This window comes from Anabas testudineus, chromosome 6 (assembly GCF_900324465.2).
Source record: "Anabas testudineus chromosome 6, fAnaTes1.2, whole genome shotgun sequence".
NCBI classification, from domain to species: Eukaryota; Metazoa; Chordata; class Actinopteri; order Anabantiformes; family Anabantidae; genus Anabas; species Anabas testudineus.
The window spans coordinates 23595403-23619851 of NC_046615.1; the positions used below are offsets into that span (position 1 = coordinate 23595403).

A 24449-nucleotide genomic window follows, 5' to 3' on the forward strand; every position below is an offset into this window, starting at 1 on the left:
TACTTTTACTTTTAGTCATTTATCAGACAAGGTAAGATATCTAAACCAAGGAGAAGAACTTTAAAATAATGTGCTCTGGAAAGAAGATTTTATTTCTTTTTTAGATTTTTATCCTTTTTTATTATTATTATTTTAGAATTAAGATTAGATTACATCAGACTAGCATCAGATAAACCGTAGAATTATTTGGATCTTCCATCATCAAGTGCAGTAGAAAAGGAATGTCAACACACCTGTGGCTTTGGTAGTGCTGCAGGTGTTTTTTACAGGACTCAAACAGCTGATCGTGAGAAATGGACCCCTGGGGCCAGATCCCTGTCCCCTAAGATTGAGGTATATTCTTTTGTGTGTTTGTTTGTGAATGTCCTTCAAGTTATCTTCTTGAATTGATCTAGTAACTAATTGATCATATAACAGTCACCTCATACACCTCAAAGCCCCAGGATGAAAATACTAATACGTATAATAATATTCTTCAGTGTATCTGCTTTATTATATATAGAATGCGTGTTTATTTCGCCACGTCCCACTGATGTAAATATTTATGTATATATATTTTTACAAGTCATTTGGTTTTTGGCCTCACAGGTGCGAGGCCACGCCCTCTCACCTGTGAGGCACCTGGAGACTCCACAGCGACCTCCAACGGGCGGAACTGTCTCTGTTTTGTCGCATCGGTTCACCGACTGTTCCCTTTCCCAAGCTCTGGAACAGGTGTGTTGTTTTATTTCAAAGTAGATGAACATGAAACAAATGCACAATTCAGCCTTATTCTGACATCCTGTCGTGTTTAGTTAGTGACATTTGAAATAGTCAAAGTAGCCCGGCTAGCTAGAAGCTAGCGTTAGCTAACTAGCTACTCGACAGCCACGTGTCAGGTGAAAAACGTAGATTTCTGTTCGTTATTAGTTTTTTTATTAAACATTCAGCGACAGTAGTTAAAACGAAAATACCTGTATTTCATTACAGCGTCTGTTATTGGAAAAACACTGGTGTGGACGGACGAACCTACACACAATGCTGAAAATATCTATTTTAAAGGTAAGTGAACTTTTTCACTGACATTAGCTGTTACGTTATGCTAATTAGCGTTAGCTAAAATTAGGTTAATAAAAACATTACAAATCCTGGATTAAAGTGGATAAACACTTCAGTTTTAGTAGTTTGTTGTTATGTTTCTGTTGTTTCCTGGAGGAAATTCTTGTCAATTTGAAAGTATATTATATTCAGGACAGCTCCATATTCACAAACCACCAACCACAGGAATATTTGGAGAATGTGTGTGTGTGTGTGTGTGTGTGTGTGTGTGTGTGTTTAGTTTAAAACAATTATAATTTTTTCTGTCTGGTTGTGGAAAAGTTTCGTAACCAAAGATCATATGAACCATTTTCGAGAAGTAGATTATTAAAGTTCAGTCATGAGAATATTATTAATTACTGTTTGGTGTGACATAACATTAAATTATATTGAAATGTGTATAGTCAAATACTTAAGATTAAACAATTCATTCCACATTTCTTGTGTTATACTTAATTTTCTTGTTTTCCCTCTTTAAGAGCTGCAAAACACAAGTCAAATTCATGTCAGTTCAGGTTACGGTGGTGATGTAAAGATCATTAAATGTTCGAGGTAACCTCTACAGAAAACATCAGAGTTCGAATATGCATTAATATTATCAGTTGCCTTTTTTCTTGGGATGATCTAATTTTTCATTTTCTAAAAATCTGTAGAATTACATCAAGTTTTGTGTAGTATCCATTGCTCTAAATATGAATTAAAATACGTTTGTATGTTTTTGTATGATAAAATAAGACATGTTGCTTGTGCTATTTTAAAAAGTTACCTATATAAATATAGACCTTTGGACAAATATAGAAATGTATTTAGTTAAATTTTAATTTAGTTATTGAATTTTGTGTTTATTCATTGTCTTTTTGATGTTGTATATTTCCTAAAAATCTTGCTGATCCAGTATATCGGTGAGTGTCGCAGTGGGTCTGTCTTTTGCCTTCTGCAGGTTGAGAACCCGTCCTGCCTCTGGGGTCGTGTCATTTGGAGTCAGGGCGGGGACTCTGAGACCAGAGAAGAGTACATCAAGCTGCTGGCTCAGATTAATCTTTTCTATAATGATGTCACTCAAGACCTGAGCAAGCTGAAGCCCACATCATTAGATGAGGGACAGGTAAAGCAGCACCTGCAGTCTGTCTTCATCAGTATTTTTACTTGCTCCAGTTTGGAGACACTTTGCTTGGAATCTGAGTCCAACTAAATGTGTGTATTATTATATTTCCTCCAAGGTGTGTATAGCATACTGGTCAGTCATGAAGTTGTGGTGTCGGGCAGTGGTGGAGTCTGTCCTCATGGACTCTGTGTCCTGTAAGGTTCGTTGCCTCCTGGTAGACCATGGAGAACGGCTCGTCATCCCCTTGGACCAGTAAGACTAGAGCAGCATCAGATCACTAGATCACTGTCATGTAAAAAAATTCTGCAGCTTAACTACTTGAGACATTTGACTGCATACTTTAACAGCTTATTGTGCTTTTTATTAAATCTGTCTTCAACAAGAATTAACAAAAAATTGTTAAAGGACTTCTATTGTGGGAAACAAAAACAATTAGCTTTGGAATGAGTAGTTTGGAAATACCCACAGCGTTCACACTCACAGTTGAAATCAATCGTGCTTGGAATATAAGCCATAAAAGCCCTCCGGTAACCAGATGTAATGTCTGTAGTCACGGGTTGTACTGATGAGCAGAGCAGGATGTTGGAAGTTTCCTTCTGAGCAAAGACACACCAAGCTGGCATTGAAGAATGAGAGAGTGTTTAATCACCTAAAGTCGCCCTAGGTCCTAGGGCCTAGGACAAAAAAGTAGCACTAGGGGGAACTACAAAGGCTACAGCCAGTGTCCATGTAGGACATACACTGACTGGCCAACAAGTTGTATGTTCTAGTTTTTACATTTTAAAGAATTTAATTTCACAGATGTGTTTAAAATACTCAGTATTTACTACAGAAATAAGTTGGAAAAGGCTGTAATAATAGATCCTTCAAAGGCAGGAGATTAAGCCTTTTTCTTTTTTTAGGGCCCAATCCTAATAAAGCAAACATTGAGGAGATGAAGTATATGTATCTGTATCTATCTTATTTGCTTTTATCTTGATTTCACAAGGATCCGAGTTGCTGTTGAGAAGTTTCTCCAACCACCTTTTTGGGTGAGGAGATTCCACCTGGCGCGAGTCAAACCAACAACCCTGCGGGTGTCTGTATGTGAAGAGAAGGCAGAGCTTATGTAAGACAAGTTCATTGCTCATCATTCAACTGTTCATCAATTTAAATTATGTAATATGTAGTTCAGAAGCTTGATGTTTTATCTTCTGCAGGCCATCCGCTCATTGGGACAGCTCTGCGACACTCTACCTACACAATCTGCTACAAGGTGAGTGACATGGCAAAGTGAACAGTTTTTTATCTTAATATTTATTGGAGACTTTTAATGTTGGATGCTACATTTGATGTGCTCTGCAGTTTCTGTGAAAACATATTGCAGTCTTGAAGAGTCACTTTAAAAGTTTGCTTCTTTTGGTTTTGGAAGTGTCGATCTGTACAGAAGCTGTGTTGATTGAATCTGAGTCAGAGTCCACCTCCATTGAGCTCTACCTGACTGTTGGGAACATTAAGGTGAACTTTAACCCTATTCATTGTTCATTGTGACTGACATCAGTCAGGTTATATTAGCCTTTCTTTTTTTTTCTTACATTTTCTCACACATTTGAGAATTTGTAGTAGACTTGATTCCCCCCCCCCAGATCTGTGTGAATGATGACCTGGTGGCCAACAAGTTTGCGTATTACAACAGAAATTCAGCTGAATGCAGCAGCCTGGAGAAGGAGGGCCGATGTCCTCTCATGTTGTCCCACAGCATCTTAACCCAGACTGTGTCCGCGAACACACACAAGCCAACCGCACGACTCCAGCCACCACCTGGTAACAATAGATCAATCCTGCTCAGGTTTTTATGGGCCCTGATGAGATCAGGGCAACAGGATGGATTGCATTTATGCATTAGTTTATACTTCACTGGTTTCAGTGTATGTGGACATGTCTTCATGTCTTCTTAGTCCAGACAGTTAGTCATTCATACATTTTGATCATATCACATGAGCTCCATCTACAGATAAGATTTTTTTTTACGGGTAACCATGTAGTTACTAAGATACTCCATCTCATCGTATGTATGAGTTTTTTAATCATAAAAGTGATTCAGACTGAACTTAATCTGTTTTAATCTTCAGTGATTTCTCAAGATCTGGTTACAGCCAAAGCCACTGATTGGCTAACAGCCTCCTCTAGACCTCAGGTCAGAAGCTCTGCTCATTTGTTTTACTGTCAGTACTGCAGTAAAGGTCCACAATTCTTGTTAAGAGAAAACTCCTGACACTTCTTGACCTCTCTCCTGCTTCAGAGCCAACAGGTCGAGCTGGATACCTCTCAGGGAAAGGACGGGTCAAAGATCCCAGAAAAACTGTGGTGAGCACATATTTGGTTCAGTATGGCTGTTACAAATTACAAATACTATTACATGTATTCAGGTGGAGAGCACTCATGCTACAATATACTGTAGTTTTTTTTATGTGCTTGTTAACAGACATACTCTCATGTTGTTATAGTGACTCCTCAGAGGATACAGACTCATCTCTGGCTGCAGCTCTGACCAGAAACCTCAGTCTGTTCAGGTGAGAGCTGATGTCGGTCACATACAGCACCTCTCTCTGATTGGCTTAATACAGCACATTTTACACATCCTTTTTAACTCATTGATAGTGAGAGAGCACTTCTTCTCCTTCAGGTTCCTGAAGTTTATGAATCCTGGCAGAAGTTACCAGAATACAGCTCCCACTGTGAGTACATGTACATGTTTTTCATAAGTTAAATTACGGGTGTAGGTTAGAAAATATGGGGAACTTTGCTTCGTTTCATATCCTTTTTCACCTCTCCTCTTGTTTCCTGTCTGTTGAATGTGACTAAATGGGACAAGTGTGGAAATTAATTGCTCTGTAGTGAGCAACTTTACGATGTTGCCACCCAGCTTATTTGCTGTTTTTTTTTTTTTTTTTTTTTTCTTCTTCTCAATCAGCATAAAGAGCTGAATGACTGTGGACCTGAAGAAACAACTGCAACCTCCAATGCCTGCACAGGACAGGAAATCTACACTTCACACACACCTTCAAAAATTCAGTTAATACTCTTTGAATAATTGACTTATTGTCACTGTGCCTTTGTCACACTAGGATTTAAAAAAAAAAAAGTTTCAGAACTGTTTACCTCACTTAAGTATAAAGATATATATATAGTTACTGTGGAACATCAGTGTAATTATATGTAAAAATGTAAAATGTTTTCTTCCATAGATCAACCAGCAGACCTGAAACACAAGGTCAAGAAGTACCGCTCAGTGTGAGGTGAGGTAGCTGCCATGACGTATTAATCGACTTTCTTATTTCAATGTAATTAATATGATTGTTATGGTTTCTTTTGTGCTAAATTAACCAAATAAACTCAATAATTGCAGTTTTAGTTACAGTTACCAATGCAGATTTGTCTTTTCCTTAGTGTAAACAATGGAGCTGCAGGTTTTCTAAAAAGCAGTCAAGTTGAAGATCTAGCAGATGAGGAAACAAGGTACAGTTAAATAATTCTGAACAAGTACTTACTGGTACAAAAACTGCAGTGTTACTTATAGCTGTAAACATAATCGAATGTTGTTTTTATCAGCAGCGCTGGTAAATCAGCAGAGTCAGGATCAGAAGTGGCAGAGCAGACATTGAGGATTGAAGAGAACCGGGCCTGTTCACGGTGAGCTGCAGATCACTGAGTTTCCAGTATGCCCCAACAGACACACTGCATTTATCCCAAAGTTTAAAAATTCTTATTCTGTCTTGTTCTGTTTGATCCCAGGCTTTTGGAATGGTTAAATCCAAAGCCTCTGAATCCTAATCCAGATGCTACATATGACACAGTAAGGTTTCTTAGTTCATTCTATCCTTAACATACATTTCTCTTTGAGATTGGAGGCTGCTGCTCTGTGGCCTGAAGGTTGTTGGTTCCAGTTGTGGTGAAACTGATGGATTAATAAAATCTTAAATTAAATGTATCATCAGTCATGCTGACTGTTTGTGGAAAAAAAAGAAAGTTATTAAAATGAAAACTTGATTAGGATATGGGACAACTAAAATATTTAAAATTGGTAATATTCACAAAATAGTTTAGCAGGAGGTAAGTTACCTGGATCCTAACATCATTTGTTCTTAGTATTAGACCAGTAATATCACGTGCTGCTTTTCACTGGTGCCTCCCTTTAAGTGTTTGACAGTGTTTGAGGAGGTGGTCTAGTTTTAATTGACTAACTTAAAGCCTAGTTGACGTGTTGGTTATTGAAGGAGAGGCTGACAGGAATGTTGCTCTGCTCTCCTGATGTACCATTAGCAAACCAAAAGACATAGGGTGATTATTGGGGAGGGTCATTATGATGTTGTCATCATCATCATGTCTTCTGGTTGTCCTCAGGTCATTCGCAGTGATCCCAGGAGTAGTGGGATTCTGGTGCACTCTGCCCTCCCAGTGGAGCCCTGCACCAGGCCAGACGATGCCCCCATCACTGATGCTCTCCACTGGGTAAACAACTTGAAAATGAGACAAGTTAAAAAAAAATTCTAATTAAATAAAAAAATTAATAAAGATAAGACAGAGAAACAAGATCTTACTTTGCTTTGGATAAAAACTTTAGTAGCATAAAGTTTGTTGTTTTTACTCTAATGATTGCTATTTTCCAACTTGGGTTGCATTAGATGTTTTTAAATCTGTTACTGTGTTACCTGAGAAAAACCTACCAAATAAAAAATAAATAAAATAAAAAAAAATATAGACATCAGAGCAAAATCAGGGATCACCTAGGTCCAGTACTGCATGAAGCAAGTTCAGCTCACGGTTTTACTGAGCCACAACATATCCTGGATAAGTACCACAAAGATGGTTAAAAACCTGTTCTGTCACACCTGTGTTTTTAGGTTAATTCATTCATCAGAACCATGAATGAAGCACCTGTTTTACAAGATTAAACAGTGATACATGCAGAGGAAAGGGATATTCTGAATTAGAATCTTTAGGAAAAAGAAATCAAATATTAAAGATAGGCTAGGAATATACAGTGAAATGATACAGAATTAACAGAATTATAGAATTAATAATGTAGTAATTTATAGTAGAGTAATATTATTAAATGAATGTTTTTCTCTCTGTCAAAACAGTGTGACAGGGCAGTTAACTCTTACAGCCCATCCTGAAGGAGGATCGACTATGTTCATTTGTAATCAAAACAAATAGCCTGTTTAAAATGACAGTGTTAGAGCTGCAGCCAGAGAAGAATTTATGTCATCTAAGGACTTATTGAAACAACAAGTAACCTACAGACAAACATCAGTTTCTGACGTGTCGCTCTCAGCTCATTCATATAACAAGGTTTGTCTGTGGTGGGAAACCGTGTTTTCTGATACTTCCACTGCAGGCAGTCTTTACATTCTACACAGAGAGATGTAATAATGTGAAGCACTTTCAGGGGAGCCAGTGTTACGAGTCAGAGGTTGCCCTGGATGACTTTTGACAGTGTGGACATCCTGCCAGCTGAGACCAGAGATGTTAGGCTGACTGCAGATCCATCAGTGACCTTCCCCTGAAACTGATGAGGATCAAGAAGTGATAGAGTTGTAGTGTTTATGCTGTTTGGTCAGTTTTTATCAGGGGAAAATGTTGACGTGGACTGAAACCATGCTAGATGTATAAACTCCACCTGAGTCTCACACATCAACCGGTCTGTTTTTAGGTGTTGCGGAGGAAGGATTACAGCTCCCTGTCTATGGCTGACCGTTACAGCTGGCCTTCTGTTGCTCGAGGATGCAACACCGTCATCATCTCCCACAATGCTGATCAGCCGCTCAGCTATCTCATCCCGCTCCTCACACACATCCTGCTTAACTCCATCTTTAGTTCCCTCACCTCCAGCACAGGGGTGTGTACTGTACCTCGACACCACCCACTATTTACATTGAGAATTGTTCAACATATTCCTTTGTCCTGCACCATCATTTGATTGATTGCTGCCAGTGATTTAGGTATTGTAAGGTAGTGTTTCTTTCAAAAGTTGCTGTATTATCATTTGTTTACAGCCCATAGCTGTGCTGCTGTGTCCAGGCTGGGAGAAAGTCCAGGCTGTGTATGACCTGCTAGAGGAGATCAAGGTCGCGCAGATTCTCCATCCACTCATCGTGCTGCTGGGTGTCGGTAAAGACGAGGCCAAGGCCGTCAAAATCCCCAAAAACTGTGAGTCTAAGTCTGCTAGTGGTCAGCTATTGTTTCCTTACTGAAAATATTAAAACCACATTGTTTTTATTCTTACCAGGCTTGCTGTTAGTGACCACTCCCTTCAGTCTGATCCGGCTGCTGTCCTGTCACTGCTTCCTGTTCCTGCGTCTCTACCACCTGGTGTTGGATGAGGCTGACCAACTCTTCACTCTTGCTCCAGATCAGGTAAATGGCCAGTGATTATTTACAGTAGCTCCTGAGCCACAATAGCGGCTAATAGGCTGTCTACTTTAGTTTGTAATTGGACCATAGAGGAGATTCTTTGATACTGTTGGTAAGAAAACTGTTAATAGTAGTTTGCAGAGTGAATTTAATGGACAGCATATGTAATACCTTTGGGTCGTTCAACATTTAGTATTGGTGAAGTGTTGTTGGTGCCCTAACTTTCAAATATATGAGTCAAGACTGGACAATATGGCCTAGAAATAATATTCCTGTCTTGTCATATTGGACAAAATATATTTTCTTAAAGAACATAAAATGAGTTGATGCTTTGATTAATTCAGTCACACCAGTACATTGATTTTAATAGTCCTTACAAGACATATCTGTATTAAAACATTCTTGTTTGTGGAATAGAAATCACACAAACAAGTACTGTACTGGTACATGTTTTAAATGATTAGTAATTTCTACCTGAACCGTTTCTTTCACCTTGATTATTCTCTGTTTCTGTAGCAGCCTGAGTTTGAAGATGATGCTGAGAGACGACCAATTTTAGTGTTTTTTTATTTGAGCACATCTCAAATATAAACATCTGACACAAACATCAAAAATCACTATTTACACTTTACAGATTTCAAGTATTTCTGAAAACATGAATATTCTCCTGTTAGATGGCGACCATCTTGCAGCATTTCCAGAAGGTGAGATTTGGTGAGGAAAAGGCTTCCTGTCCTCAGCAGATTGTTGCTGTGGCGAAGCGATGGACCAGTCACATGGAGGGTTTGTTAGCCAATCACATGCCGTACCCTTGCATCGTCATGACTGTCCCAGAGGAAGCTGCTCTCTATGGTAACGTTCAGCAGGTCAGTCATTAAAACTTTATACTGTACCGTGATACACATTGATTTTATGCCTCTGTATCAGTGACAGCCTTGGGCAGATGGTTTGTTTTCATGTTATAAAAGTAGCATCTCAAATTTGGCACAAGCATCCACATTTGTTGAATTGTTAACCTGATGTTTTGTTGGTAAAAGGTCACTGTGACCTCTTGAGTGTGGAGTGGAGGGAATTTCATTACATCTGGCACACATGTCCCCTTGGACAGATTCAGACATTTTCTAGCAGTTTACCTATTTATGCTTAAATTGTGCAGTGAAGTTGTAACTTGTAGTATAATGAGATTTTCAATATACTGAAATGTTTCTCTTCCCTCAGATCACCCTCATGACTCCAGAGACCAGTAAGCTCTCAGTACTGTTGGGTGCTTTGGATTTTAATCCAGATGTCGGCCAGAAGACTTTGATTGTAGCCAACTTTGCTCAGGAAGTAGAAGATGTGTTCAAGGTAAAATACTCTGCAAAACCTAACTTTAAGTTATGACTCTAACACAGAAATGTCTTATCTTAATGGGTTTTACATTCAGTACACTGTGTCTATTCTATTCAATTTAATTCCATTTTATTTGTATAGAGCCAAATCACAACAGAAGTCATCTCAAGGCACTTTACAGTGTTTAAGGTTTAATGCCTTACAGAATAGAACTGTGTACAGAATTTTATAGAAAACCCAACAACCCCACTGAGCAGCACCAGGAGACAGTGGAGAGGAAAAACCAGGCTCAGGGTGGGCAACCATCTGCCTCGACTGGTAGGGGAGAGTGGAAAGAGGAGGGAGAAAAGAAAACCAACAACAAAAACGATGACAAAAAGCAGCAAAAACACTGGACAGGTTGGTAGGACCAGTAACTGGACTCTGGATATATACAGCTCCAAGGAGGAGGATACCTGCAGAGGAGAACAGAGAGAGGGAGACAGAGATGAGGAAACACAACTACAGGAGAGAGAAGACACAAAGTTAATGACATGAAATGGTGGAATTAGAATGGATAGAGGAGAAAGGAGAGAGGAGAGGAGCTCAGTGTATCTAAAAACTAAGAGATGGTTCAGAGTCACCTGATCCATCTCTAACTATAAGATTTATAAAAGCCTAGTCTTAAATGTGGAGAGGGTGTCTGCCTCCAGAACCTGAACTGGGAGCTGGTTCCACAGGAGAGGAGATTTACTGTTATTTTTTGTCTAATCTTCAGGCTGTGAGCAACAATTCAGCATTCTGCCTCAAATACCATGAAGGGTTAACACACCAGTTTGACTTCGTCACCCAGCAGTGGAGGAAAGAAATCGGCCCCAGTACCCAAGTTATTCTGGGTAATCTGAATTTTTTTAACAGTAATGATATGTAATAATATGTGAATTTCCTCCCTGAACACTAACTGTGTCTGAAAGTTGAGTCATGGCAACAACTGGACTTCCTTTTGTTCCGTTTCCCTACTCATACAAGTAGCTTCTTCAGTCTGACTGACCTGCTGTGCCTTTTGGTTTCAGTGACGACCAATGAGTGTCTTAAGTGTCTTGGTATCAGAGATGCAACTTGTGTCGTCCACTATGGCTTCCCCACGTCTCCCAAACAGTTTGGCAGCCGACTCTTCTGCATGGCGGAAAACTTCAGAAACCTCTCGGAACGAGTAAGAGCTGCCAAGTCTTATCCTTAGGTTATATTAAGTGGACAAAATGTATTGTCCCTTGATTAATGATAAACACATCTGTATTATCCTCATTATGTTTGCAGCTTCATGTGTGCCTTGGATAAAGTTCTGATTTCTTTTTCAAGGTTTCCTCTCAGGATCAAACGGAGAGCTGTCCTCATCTCACCAAATCTGTGTTGCTGATCTCAGAGAGGAATTCCCGTCATGTCGTCGGGGTAATGCATTACCTTGGACGAACTAACGCTCCACTGCCCCCCGAGCTGTTGTCCTTTGCCCAGGGCATCCATGTGGCCCGAGAGGACCAGAAAACCGACAAGCCTCTCTGCAGATACCTGAAGAGCTTTGGAGTCTGCAGGTCAGCTTAAATCCTTTTCAAGTAATGAAAAGAGTTATTGAAAATGTCTGATTCATTTGATAAACTTATTCTGCCAAAGCCCTTTATTAGCTTTAGATATACATGAAGGATGCATCTGTCTATGGACTAAATTAAAGGGTAGGTCCTTCAATTGCTGCAAAGACTAAATACTGTTGCTGCTACAGTGTATTTTTTGATACTTCCAAGTATCTATTGTCGGATTTATTTTACTCCAACACACGAGTGCTTTAAGAAAACATTGAAGCTGTAACTTACTGAAGCTTCTGAGCTGCGGAGTATCAACACCGACTAAAACACTCAGTGTGATTGTGTGTGTTCTCTGCAGAGACAGCAGTGCATGCCTTGACCGTCACAGGTTCATTTCCCAGCTGGATCAGTCTAAGCTTCCTTCCTCTGGAGTCATAGAGGTGAGACGAGATTTGTCAGCAAGAAAAATATTTGTTTGCTTGTTGCTCAAAAGTCACAAATTGTTTGCGTGCTATGATTTTTATTTTACTTTACTAAATGCAAAAGGAAAAAAAAAGTTATAGATATTTCTACCTATGTTGTTGTCTGCTCTCAGGTTGTACCTCTCTACATCAAAACAGCATCAGTCTTCTATGGTCGTATTGTCAAGAAAGGAGACAATGATTTTGACAGCTTGGCATCTGAGATGGCTTCTTACTATGGTGATAAGAAACTAGGAGCCAAGGAGATGCTGGAGGGAGGCTTATATGCTGTGCAGGAGGATGACGTCTTCCACAGGTTTGACATAATAATCCCACTGAGTTTGAGTGCGAATGACGGCAATTTCCGTCTCCACACTTAAAGCCTAATGACTCTGAAAATAGCTCAGGTTGGTTTTGTTTTTGATAATTTGGAAACTGGAGCTCTCTACACTTTTTATCAGGATATACAGACGTGTCCAAAATTGTTGGTACCCCTCCATTAAAGAATTGGGGGAGGGGGGGGGGCCCACAATGGTCACTGAAATAACGTGAATCTGACAAAAGTAATAAATAAAAATGAACTACTGAAAATCTGACATTGCTCTTGAGTTGTGGTTCAACAGAAGCTTTTTTTTTTTTTTTTTTTTTTAAATAAAGTAATGAAACCAGCCTGGACCAAAATGATGGCACCCCATTAGTTCATTTTTATGTTACTTTTGTCAGTTTCGAGTCATGTCAGTGACCTTTGTCATTTTTTTTCTTCTATAACGTAAGGGTTCCAACAATTTTGTCCATGTCTGATTAGAGGTCTACTGACAAGTGTAATGTGATTGTGTGCTGCCCGGCAGGGTGAAGATCCTGTCCGTCCCAGACAGAAGAGACCGCCTGTTTTTCAGCGTATTTGTTCAGTTTATCGACGTAGGAAAGGAGGAGGAGGTGAAATCCCATCAGATCCTTCAGCTGCCAGAGAAGTTCCACTCTCTGCCCAGCCAGGCCGTGGAGATTGTTGTCTGCTCGGTGAAACCAGTCGACGCCGAGTTCAACTGGCACCCAAAGGTTTCCTGCCCTCACACTGCATTTAGGTCTAAGTCTAGAAATGTTTTTTTAGTTTCCTCCATTTATGTAATGTCATTCTTACATGGTAACAGTTCTGTCATGTTTGTATTGGCACAGATATCCACAGCATCGAACTAAAAACTGCAACAAATGACTGAACTACATTACAGATCTGATGACCGGGGACGAAAGTTTTAATCACTCACCATTTCTTAGCAGAAGTTAGCACTGTCATCTGAGGCTGTTGGGAGGTGATGATGTAATTAGACTTTTGTTGCCCTGCAGGCCACCAGAACCATCAGCCAGAAGATCCGAGGTCTGCAGCACCGAGCCAGAGCAGTTCTCAGTTTGGGAAACACTGTTTTTGTTGATCCCATGGTATGAAAACTAAATGAGACAAATTTCACTCTCGTGAACTTCAACTGCACAAGATAGCCTCACTTTGAATCTGTCGTATTCATTCTAATGTAAACCCAGGACTCAGTAAACCTGTTGATTCCTTCTTTACAAGGTCCGTGTGACCCAGGTGCCAGGTACGAAAACTGTCATTAATGAATACAACGTCCAGTCTGAGATTCTCAACACTGGGATGGGAGTCAGCAACCAGGAGCATTTGGACCTGTTGAGGGCGCTTTGTCAGGAGGGCAAAGCTAGCAGCAGCAAGGAGGCGAGTCACCTTTCTGGGTAAGGAAACATCAGCTGATCAAACTGTCCTAGTCTGGGGGTACCTGGTGAGTGTAAACCAGTCATCTTCACTAACAGTTGTTTTGGATGGTTACAGGTCAGGAGATGGATTGGTGCCTCTGGAGTTCAGGATCAGCGCTGAGGAAGAGGCTCTGACTGAAGCCTTTAGAGCAGCTGAAGTCAGCAGGCTCACTGGGCCTCCTCAGCTCGAGCCGTTAAGTCCAGTATCTTCAGTGAAGCAGTCCCTAATCCCAGAACCACCAGCTCCTGAGCACCTGGCCCCAGTTTGTGTCCAAAAACCACTGCCAGATATGAAAAACACGCACACCTCTGATCCAAAGTCTGCTGACCAGATGACGAGGTTGGTGTCTACTGAGGAGCTCTGCTCACTCAGATTTACTGGCAGCTGAATTGTTATTGTGAATACCACATAACCTCAATATCCCTGAATCCAGCCCAGTTGGGGGCCTGTGCCCAACTAAAAGGCCAGAAATATCCACGAGTATTACAAATATCAGTAGGTACGTCAGCTTCACTTTGTTGAATTAAATAAACAGAGCTTTCTTATTTTTGTGCACAGGAACAGAGACAGTACAGACGTTTGCTCCACAACCAGCCTGACTGCTTCACTCAGCTCCTGTAAAAATGGTAAAAAAAAAAAACGCTGTGGATAATAAAAATGGAGGTTGTTTATGTACAGCGTGTGTGTGTGTTACTCAAATTGTGTGTGCTTGGACAGGTTTACTTGCTTGTGATGATCAAAACAGTAGCCAGCAGGGGAACCTCAGCATTAACGGATCAGATCACGATGACTCCACCAAAAGGTAACTTGTCTCTGTATTAGAGAATAGAACAAAACATTCAAATGATAAGAAATTCCCATCTTACTTTAAAGCACCTTGTTTGTATCCTATATACATGGACCTTCTGGTTTTGTGTCCCTGAAGCGGAGGCAACAATTTCACTTCAGGTTTACAACTTTAATTTAAACGCCTTTGTTTCCCTCCTGGCTTTGGTTTAGTTTTCATCCTCAGGTGCGCTGGTACCAGACATCCGACTCTGTGATTGTAACGGTGAAGCTGATGAACCCGGAGAGTCAGCGCTGTGACTTCTACCCTGACAGAATCGTCTACAGGTCTGTCAGGAGCAGACCACAAAGATTGCTCATTTACTTCACACCACAACCAACATTCAGTGGAGGTTTTTATCCAGAGCACTTTACACCGGTGGCAGTGGGTACATGTTTAGCATGGCTAGCCGTTGTGTAATTTATACACACTTTAGTCAGGATTTTTTTAAGTTAGTTTTTAGTCAGGTGAAGTAATGTCAAATAAGACACATCAGTCATAGCTTGGGGTTACAGTTAATAACTAGTTCTGTATGTATGCAGGAAACATTTTTTCTGATTAATCGAGCTCCAGTTTTGTAGCTAAAGATTTCATCAAATGAAAATGTTACATTATGTGATCCAACGTGTGCACAGACAGAAATTAAGACACTTGATCCTATAAAGATCTGATCGATTTAAGATCTCTTTGGAACATAATCACCTGTCAGACAAAACAAATCTGAGTTGAGCATTAAAATGTAGATTGTGAAGTTAGACATTAGTTTGACCCTGTTTACACTTGGGTTTAAAATGCATTTTGGCCGTTACATCATAAGTGGACAATACTAAATGGGTGAGTATGAGGACATCACATAATAGGACCCCCCTCATTCCCACCAACCCTCGGCCCTGTGGTCACCTCGACATCTGGAACTGTCCAGCTCATGATGCGATTGCCCAAACGGGACAAAGTGCTTACACAAGTTCATGTTACTAGTTTCCCCTGTTTTTGGCAGATACATCTGAACAACTTTAGTTTGTAATAAAATGTTTTATCAATTTTTAGTGTCACATGATTATTATACATTCAGTTGATTCTTGGCATCTGTCAACCTTTTACCCATATTGTTTCTATTTACAACCTAATTTGTGACTGTGAGAGTCTAATATTAAATTTATAAGGGACCATGTGCAGTATTAAACATAGCTGTTGTCATGTGATGGCCCCAACCAGATTTAGCTTAAAGCAAATTTTTATGTGCAGTCTGTAGAACTCACTTTTGTTGCTGCTCTTACATTTTGGACTTTGTATCGCCTGACAGGACCATCGCCAGAAAACTAAGGCTGTAAAGTTCAGCCAACCAACACTAACGAGTACATACAATGGTATTCAATTCTAACAGCTGCTATTTTTGGTAATTTATTAATGTGTTTTTTTGCCTAATAAATCGCCGAGCTCAAGAAATTAAGTATCGAGGCGAACGTCTGGTACTGAGGCAAAAATCTTGTGCAGTCAAGCTTTAGTATCTGGTTTAGCTGCGAGTTAAAATGTCATAAATGAGTGGGAAGCCATTGAGGGAGGACAGCTTGGGCTTCGGAATTAGACAGCAGCAGATGAAGAGGGGAAAAATGAAAAAGGCATCAATAAGAAACTTTGCTACAATAATAAAATAAAGTTTTCTATAAAAAAAAACACACACTGACACTCAGGGAGCATCCCGTTACCCAATAACTAAAAACAAATGAAAAATTATTTGGAACATTATCTGGCGCCTCAGACCTGTTGGCCTCCAATGAACTCGGCTTACTGACTGCCTGAGGACTTGAGGTGAAGACAGACCAATGTGGGCCTGAGGGCGGTTCTTTACAGCCTGTGGATCCAAGGAGGACACCTTTGAATTTGATGACAGTAAATTTAACAGTAAATTCTCTTTGATTACTTGTTCAGGGGAAGAGTGAACGGTCGGTCCTACAGGGCAGAGCTGGGCCTTCAGGGCAACATCGCTGTGGACCACTGCTGCTGGGAGATGAAGTCCAACGAGCCGGTCCTCAAACTGGTTAAACAGCAGCAGGGGTCCTGGGAAAAACTCGTCAGGGACAAGGTACTGGAATCAACAGCCTAAAGAAACTTGAATTCATATTTTCTGCAGGTCTGCAAAGCAAATTACAGTGCATCCAGAAGGTTTTTACAGTATTAACTTTTACCACAATTTATGTTACAGCCTTATTTCAAAATGGATTAAAATTAAAACAATAACAAATTACATGTACATAAGTATTCACAGCCTTAGCAGTGACACTCAGATGAGAGATGTTTCTACAGCTCGATTGGAGTTCACCTGTGGGAAATTCAGTTGATTGGACATGATTTGGAAAGACATACACCTGTCTGTATAAGGTCCCACAGTTAAATGTTTGTGCTCCGATGCTCCACATCCAACCTGATGTAGTTTGAGAGGTTCTGGAAAGAAGAATGTGAGAAACTGCTTAAAAATAGGTGCCAGGCTTGTAGCATCAGACTCAAAAAGACTTAAGGCTGTAATTGGTGCTAAAGGTGGTTTAACATAGTATTGAGTAAAGGCTGTGACTTAAATACATGTTATGTTTTATTTTGAATGCAAAGATTTCAAACAAACTTGTATTATTTGACATTATGGGTATATTTTGTAGAGTGAATTGAATCCATTTTGGAATAAGACTAACATAATAGTTACATAATGCTGTAATCTCCATGCATACACTCAAAACCAAATTTTGATAGTGTACTGAAGAAACTCTGTTATGATTTGCACAAATGCTCAGTGGCTCACGATTTTTCTACAGAATATTTTTGTGAGTTACGATATGGAGCATTTTGAGGAGGACGAAGATGATGTGTCATGTGGTAAGAATCAGTCTGTTGGTGGTTGGGGGGGTGTCCTCTGTATACCAGTGGTGAACTGATGTGGTTGTGTCCCCAGGTCCCTGTTTTGTGGAGAACACAGGAGAAGATAACTGGTTTGTGAACTCAGACAGCGACAGTGACAGTGACTGAAGGTGAAACACTAAAAATCAAAAGCTTCTCATCTTTGATGTTTTCTGACATTTTCCTGTTATTATCTCAGGATCACAAGAGTGTGTTGGTGCTGTGACCATTGACCTCTTCAGTAGCTCAGTAGTAAAGTCACCAGGACTCTGAGGTTTAAATATTTAGGTTTAAAGTTGTTGCTACAAGCTTGATTCATAAGTTTGATCATAAAGTGAGATGCAATTTTAATTATTGCACTTTCACATTAGAGAAAAGTTCATCCATCACTTTTGTCAGAATCTGCTCACCTTCATGTCAGTGACAAAAAAAAAATACTTCAGTCATGTTTTTTAAGTCACTTTGGATCCAGTTTATTAATTTTTCTCCTCACTGGTCTCATTTCCAGCCGCCTCCAGTATCTCCTCCATCCTTAAATCAAAACTCAGACTTCCCAGATGCGTTCACACACACAAAGTAGTTGGTGGCAGCTGGCAAATCAAGTTGACTATATTCTATCAACAAGTCTATTGAGGAAAACATTTTTTTGTGATGAATATCATAATTATTTTATCGCTCAGCCCTAAGTAAACTGACTCTCTGCTTCGGTTTCTGCTGGAACTGAATTGATTGCTGGTTGTAGCTCATCTGTGTAAAAGTTGATCCTTGATCAAGTTTGTCCTGTTGGCTCCTCTGGTGGTTTACACAGCAGCAATATCATCATCTGATCGCCCTGTTAAACTGTTAAATGCAGTATAATAAAGTAGAGATTAAAATACACTGCCTACCAAAAAAAAAAAAAGTCACTAATATTTTGTTGGACCATTACAATCAGCTTCTGTAATATCTCAACATTTATTCACGTCCAGAGTTGCATTAATTTTTCACTAAGATCTTGTGTTGATCAGAGTCGGACACTGCTCAAAGTCTTTTCCAGCACACCCCAAAGATTCTCTGTGGGGTTAAGGTCTGGACTCTGTGGTGGCCAATCCATGTGTGGAAATGATGAGTCCTGCTCCCTGAACCACTCTTTTGAGTCCAATGAATCCTGACATTATCATCTTAGAATATGTCCGTGACATCAGGAAAGAAAAAATCCACTGATGGAATAACCTGGTCATTCACTATATTCAGGTCGTCAGCTGACCTCATTCTTTGGACACATAACGTTGCTGAACTTAGACCTGACCAACTGCAGCAACCCAAGATCATAGCACTGCCCCCACAGACTTGTACAGTAGACACTAGACATGATGGGTGCATCACTTCACCTCCTCTCTTCTTACCCTGATGGTCCATCACTCTGGAACAGGGTAAATCTGGACTCATCAGACCACATGACCTTCTTCCATTGGACAGTTCTTAACTCAGTTTTAGTAGTTGCATCAACCTCCTTAGATGTTTTCTTTGATTAATGTCAATAATTTCACTCTTCTAAAACATATTAACATCTTTTCCTCGTCTGCAGGATGTGTCTTCAGACATGGTTGTTGAAGAAATGAGAAGCTACTCACTGCATCCAGGGTAGAGCCAGAACCCAGTGGGCCTAATGCAAGAACCAGCAGATTAACAGATTATTGAGCACATAAAGGATTTTTTCAGGGTTCTCCACCTGCTTGTCATGATTCTCATGTCAACCATGAAATTCCAAAAGGTTCACAAAGTTTTTCTTGCCACTGTATCAGTGACTTATGACGATGGTGGTGACTCAGACACCAACAAACCTCAGAAGATGTCAGGTCAGTTTAGAGTGACCATCGTTTTCATCAGTCTGATCCTGTTTGCTGCAGTGAGTAGTTAAACTATACAGTATAGATATATCTGGAAGTTGAGTCATGACAACTGAACTTCCTTCTTGTTAGGTCAAAACGTTTCACTACTCATCAAGTAGCTTCTTCAGTCAGACTCAAGTGAAACTTTTTGAATGGAAGTCCAGTTGCTATGACTCAACTTCCAGATACCGTCACCTGGATGACATCACCAACAACATGCAGCAAAATACCTACTCTAACGTATAGGAGGTGCAGACTGTCGGCTTTATTTAGCATATTTTCTCAAAATATTAAACTGCATATACAGACATGGCAAATATTGTTGGTACCCCTCTGTCAAAGAGAGAAAAACCCACAAAAGTCACGGAAATAACTTGAAACTGACAGAACCAATAATAAAAATGTGCTTATGAAAATCAGACATGCTTTTGAATTGTGGCCTTTAAAAAGCTAACTAATGAAACTGGTTTGGACAAAAATGGTTCCCCAAGAAAGTAATTTGACCATAGGGAATGTTAAACTAAAGTGTCCTGTAATTAGCATCACAGGTGTCTTCAAACTTGTAATCAAGGTCCCTGTGTTGTTGGTATCATGGTGTGTACCACACTGAACACGGACCACAGAAAACCAAGGAGAGAGTTGTCTGAGATTAGAAAATAAATTATAGACACATATAGTTTTGTCAGTTTCACGTTATTTCACTGACCTTTGTGAGTTTTTCTTTGTGAAGGGTACCAAGAATTTCCTCCACGGCTGTATTTGTCTTTTTTAATAACCTAATCAAATTGGTCTGGAATTGTAGTATTAAGTTAATTTTAAGTGAAATCTGGGATCCATAACTCTGAAAACTTGCTGTTGATTCATGGTGAAGACAAAAAATTCGATTTGGGATGAAGTTTTCTTTGCAATTACAATGAGGAAAATGAGAGAATGTCCAAAAAGTGAATTATTTAAGTTTTTGTAGCAGTGGAAGTTTAATTTAATTAAATACTGCGACAAACTGGAATGATGTGAAACAAACAGTGTAAATGTTCTGCAGCAGTAAGATGGTCAATGGAAACAGTTTTACTATGAACAGCTCAGTGGACTTATATTTGATTTACTTTAACTTGTTAAAGTTGTAGATTATTCTAGACTGTATTAGTTGGTATTTACTGAAAGAATATTAATCATTCAAAAATTACACTGTAAAGGTTTTGTTTTTCTCTGTCAGATGAAATGTTGTTCAAACATTTTGTTTTGTGGACTGTTGAAACTAAGGTTTATTGCGATTTATTTGTATTTAGTTTGTTTCTGTAGTAATTTTCTGATTTAGTTCTGTAAAATAAATGTTGAGTTGAGTTAGCGCTGGTGTGCGGCCTCCTCTTTGTTTATTATAAAACAACGCTTTGAAGCAGGAGCTAATGCATTGATTGTATTTTCATTTATTTTTAAAACCTGCTAATTAACATTTAACCCATTCACAATGACTATAAGATATAAATAAAAAATAAAGTAATTCTATGTTATAAAAGTAATAATACAGCTCATTAGGTTCTAATAAAGTGTTACTGTACTATAATAAGTACAGTAACCATGTTTGAATTATAGTAGTGTAGAAATAAAAAGCTGTTAATTGCAGTCATGTAAAAACATTTTTCGTTATTGATGAAATTACATTTTATTATATTTAAGTCTTTTACCTTTAGGGAAGTGTATTTGTACTGTGATGGTTCCAAAACAAATGTCAGAGTCCAGACAGTGAAGCACTAAGGGAACTGGATCAGGAACAGATCATCATGTCCATTTTATGTCTTTGACATAAAAATATCAGGGGCTTTGTGAGAAGGTGTGTTTGACCCCGTTGCTAGGGACAACATATTGTTTTCTAATCTGTGATTAATTAAAAATAACTTGTGATGACCTGAGAGAAACGGTCTGAACGTCCAGTGAACTAAATGAGGAACATGTGTGGAGTTCTGCAGTAGTTTGTCTGATCACTGCTGAAGGTTCTAACAGAGACGGGTCATCACTGCTGCTCTGGTTCATGTTCTCATATTTGACTGTGTCGTCTGATGTGAGCACATCTCTAATGAGATCCAGCACAGACATGAGCCCTACATGATCCACACTGCTTAGTGAATACGACTCCTGGTTAAAAGAGGTTTTTGTGTTGTCGCCCTCAGTATTTGGTTGTTGGTTTGAATTATGGTTTAAAATAGTTCCTTGCTGTTTTCCTCTGCTGTGTTTTTATCTCTTACTGCTGATGGAGCTCGACCGTCTGGATGAAAACAGCTGAGCAGTGAAAGCTGAGCAGCTCTGTCTCCAGAACCCTAACCCTTCTTTATGATCCAGAGGTGATCATGTTTTACACTACAGCTCAACCCTGCAGCCTACTCCACTGTAGACTGTAAATAAATGTGTGTGTTTATGAATAAATGATGAGAACATTTAGACTGAATTAGTTTCCAAACTCTAAATGAACTACCTGAGCTGACGACGTGTTTTCCGTCCGTCCTCCAGGGGGCGACGTGCTGACGCGTGTCTCTCATCAGAACCACCGGAAGAACCGAGGAAGAGATTTGGACCTTTGGAGGCAAAATAAAAGTAGTTTCTGTTCAACAATGTGATGAATTAATGTTAAATCCGACTGTTAGTCCGGCTGTTAGTCCGACTGTTAGTCCGACTGTTAGTCCGGCTGTTAGTCCGGCTGTTAGTCCGGCTGTTAGTCCGGTTGTTAGTCCGGCTGTTAGTCCGGCTGTTAGTCCGACTGTTAGTCCGGCTGTTAGTCCGGCTGTTAGTCCGACTGTTAGTCCGACTGTTAGTCCGGCTGTTAGTCCGACTGTTAGTCCGACTGTTAGTCCGACTGTCCAGAGGAAAAACCCCCACATGAAGTCAATCCACATGAAATAAGAGGTTGTGTTGAGACTAGTATGTGTATTATGTGCGCTCTTACTCATTGTTGTTTACGGTAGTGATGAGGATGTGATGTGCGACGTTATTACCGGTTTACGGTACACGTGTGTATGAGTGACTGTTGTGACCTATGTCGGATGTACAGAGCCGACGATGACGTTCCTATGAAGAATAAATGGCCTGTTCTGTAGCCAGAAGAGAGAAGACTTCACCTGTTCTTTACACACGCAGGAGTTGCTGTGCTCAACAGGTTTAACCGCGTTAAGACGGTGAACCTGTTCTGTTGAACTCTATGGAAGCTGAGACTGCTCCGCTGAACGCGGTGCCTCCGTACGGACACGTTGTTTCCAGCGACAAGTGGAGAAACTCGTCACTTATTCACAGTTTAAAGGGTAAATAACGATTTATTTAACGCATAGTTGAATAACATTATTTCAGCGTGTAATAATCTTAGCTAGCGCCAGTGTCTTTGTAGCATAACGACAACAACCGTTCGCCAAACGCCATTCAAAAATCTCTACATTAAAGGATTCTTTAACTTTTAAAACCGACAAATAAGTTGGAGGTCACGAATATTCACCTGTTTTGTTTAGACTAGTCTCGTTGTTTAATTCGGCTGAAATAACAACTACAAAATGAGTATATAACAGTCAGTAATGTTAAACTAACTGGTCACCGCTGCGGCTGTTAACGTTGAGTTAATAATAATGTGACATTTGACTAAAGAGACAGAAGAAAGATGATCATGATTATTAGAGTAACGTTTTACAATAGCAGCTGATGAGGGGAAGAGTCACACAAGCCTCTTAATTAACAATGTTTTTTTGAAGATGTACGTTTAGTAACTCTTTGAGTGAAGTCTGGTCTCTGTTGGCCAAATAACACTTCTTATACTAAACCCTGATGTAGTTGAGCTTTTATGGTTTGATTGCACTAATGTTTTCTTCCTGCTGTTTCTGCATCTGCTTTAGGTGGAGGTGTGAAAATCCTCTATGAGAATGAGCTCGGTGTGGCAGATTTCCACCTGCCCAACAGAAGCTGTGTTCTCTACGTGTCTGAGTACGACATTATAGCAGGAAACGGCTACAAGAGGAAACTGGTTCGCTACAGAAACGTGAGAGTAATGAACCCTGAAGACTGACAAAGCTTTTCTATCTGAGGCTGTCGGATTTAAACTGCTGTGTTCTGTTCCATTTTGAAGGTCGGCACCAGTTTCCAGCAGCTGGTGCTGGTGGAGAACACCAGGCTGAGTGAGCAGTACTTCTCTGCGGTGCAGAAGTTTGTAGTGTTTGACCTCGGCCTGACTCTGCTGCCGGTTAGTGGGCAGACCGAGGCCTCTCAGCTTATCAGTCAAATTGTAAGTAAGGAAGACATAACAATAAACCCGTGATGAGTACTAATTAGATCTGCTTATTCTCCATTATCATGCTGTGGTTGTCTCCAGGTCCACGGGGAGGGCAGAGAGAACCCCTTCAGAAGGAGCAGTTCTTCTCGGCTGTTGGACCCGCAGGTCCTGGCTCTGGTGCAGCAGATCCCTGGGGTAGGCAAGGTAAAAGCTCTCACCCTGCTGCAGCACTTCCCCAGCATCCAGCAGCTCTGTAATGCCTCCCCCGTCGACCTGGAGCCCTTCATGGGTCAGGCTGTTGCTCAACAAATCCACAGCTTCTTCCACAAATCCACTGCAGCTGGACCCTAACGGCGCTCAGCAGAGCTCGACTCAGGGTCTGTACTTAACCAGGAAGGTTTGAAGTTAATCGTAAAACACTGCTTCATCATTTGTTAGTTAGAAAAACCTCAGAGGAAAAACTCTCACTTTAAATTAAGTGAATCACGTTTTGATTTCTTGTGCAGTAGTTGCTGAGAAATGGACAGAAAGACCAACACAGAGATTTACGTTTACATTTACATTAGGTTATTTTGCCTCAGGCTTCAGTGTCATGTAATATGTGCAATATTTTCTTTTCAGTTTTGCACTTTTGCATCTAAACAAATAAATCAGTCATTAGAAGCATCACTTGCACCTTTTTAATCATGTGTATAATTTTAAACCTTTTCCTCTTCACAGTGTTTTGAGAATAAAAATGGGAAATTTACTCTACATGTATGTGTGATGCTGCGTATGCTTAACTCTGCTGATGTGCGTTTACATGTTTCCTTCTACGACTCAGCTTTGAGCTGATTATTTTCATGATGTGGGATTATTATGGGATGTGAAACAGTCCAAAGACGTTAGTTTAACCATCAAGTCAGGGATAAGTTCACTGCTAGTTTTTGACGACCAT

The 24449-nt window shown here is 40.0% G+C and overlaps 2 protein-coding genes and 1 long non-coding RNA gene across 5 annotated transcripts; 2 read left to right on the forward strand and 1 right to left on the reverse strand.

The window, feature by feature from the left end:
* Window positions 1–94: 94 nt before the first annotated feature.
* Window positions 95–20757, forward strand: tdrd12 (tudor domain containing 12). 3 transcript variants are annotated; one of them, XM_026364836.1, is made up of 41 exons: window positions 95–333; window positions 589–714; window positions 970–1041; window positions 1557–1629; window positions 2018–2182; window positions 2298–2434; window positions 3171–3290; window positions 3382–3437; window positions 3594–3679; window positions 3808–3985; window positions 4294–4358; window positions 4464–4528; window positions 4669–4734; window positions 4848–4899; window positions 5136–5236; window positions 5410–5460; window positions 5612–5680; window positions 5774–5854; window positions 5957–6017; window positions 6566–6673; window positions 7878–8063; window positions 8221–8374; window positions 8454–8581; window positions 9253–9444; window positions 9797–9925; window positions 10668–10785; window positions 10963–11102; window positions 11249–11478; window positions 11825–11906; window positions 12062–12243; window positions 12776–12983; window positions 13269–13361; window positions 13495–13667; window positions 13765–14028; window positions 14248–14315; window positions 14407–14491; window positions 14689–14802; window positions 16445–16598; window positions 17320–17380; window positions 17457–17532; window positions 18969–20757. In XM_026364836.1, the coding sequence occupies exons 4-40, from the start codon at window positions 1621–1623 to the stop codon at window positions 17528–17530; spliced, it is 4305 nt and encodes a 1434-aa protein (XP_026220621.1). In that variant the 5' UTR covers window positions 95–333; window positions 589–714; window positions 970–1041; window positions 1557–1620; the 3' UTR covers window positions 17531–17532; window positions 18969–20757. The 3 variants fall into 3 exon arrangements, with proteins under 3 accessions (XP_026220621.1, XP_026220622.1, XP_026220623.1); XM_026364837.1 differs by lacking the exons at window positions 95–333; window positions 589–714; window positions 970–1041 and having other exon boundaries at window positions 1407–1629; XM_026364838.1 differs by lacking the exons at window positions 95–333; window positions 589–714; window positions 970–1041; ... (3 more) ...; window positions 3171–3290; window positions 3382–3437 and having other exon boundaries at window positions 3611–3679; window positions 3858–3985.
* Window positions 14169–22216, reverse strand: LOC113165407. Its single transcript, XR_003299112.1, has 6 exons — window positions 22141–22216; window positions 21740–21839; window positions 16882–16957; window positions 16437–16573; window positions 14413–14502; window positions 14169–14304 (listed from the first exon to the last, which is right to left on the reverse strand). It is a non-coding gene; the product is annotated as an uncharacterized LOC113165407 (long non-coding RNA).
* faap24 (FA core complex associated protein 24) lies at window positions 22154–24383 on the forward strand. The gene is made up of 4 exons (XM_026364840.1): window positions 22154–22559; window positions 23139–23281; window positions 23369–23524; window positions 23612–24383. Exons 1-4 carry the CDS (start codon window positions 22460–22462, stop codon window positions 23861–23863), a joined length of 651 nt encoding a protein of 216 aa, XP_026220625.1. The 5' UTR covers window positions 22154–22459; the 3' UTR covers window positions 23864–24383.
* Window positions 24384–24449: the final 66 nt, after the last annotated feature.

What these genes read in the sequence shown, in the direction of transcription:
- faap24 (XM_026364840.1), top strand. Translation starts at nt 22,460, where the DNA reads ATGGAAGCTGAGACTGCTCCGCTGAACGCGGTGCCTCCGTACGGACAC. An exon ending in AACTGGTTCGCTACAGAAAC is followed by an intron (nt 23,282 to 23,368) that starts GTGAGAGTAATG and finishes TCCATTTTGAAG; the next exon opens with GTCGGCACCAGTTTCCAGCA. An exon ending in CTCAGCTTATCAGTCAAATT is followed by an intron (nt 23,525 to 23,611) that starts GTAAGTAAGGAA and finishes GGTTGTCTCCAG; the next exon opens with GTCCACGGGGAGGGCAGAGA.
- tdrd12 (XM_026364836.1), top strand. An exon ending in ACGACTCCAGCCACCACCTG is followed by an intron (nt 3,986 to 4,293) that starts GTAACAATAGAT and finishes TTTAATCTTCAG; the next exon opens with TGATTTCTCAAGATCTGGTT. An exon ending in TCACTGATGCTCTCCACTGG is followed by an intron (nt 6,674 to 7,877) that starts GTAAACAACTTG and finishes GTCTGTTTTTAG; the next exon opens with GTGTTGCGGAGGAAGGATTA.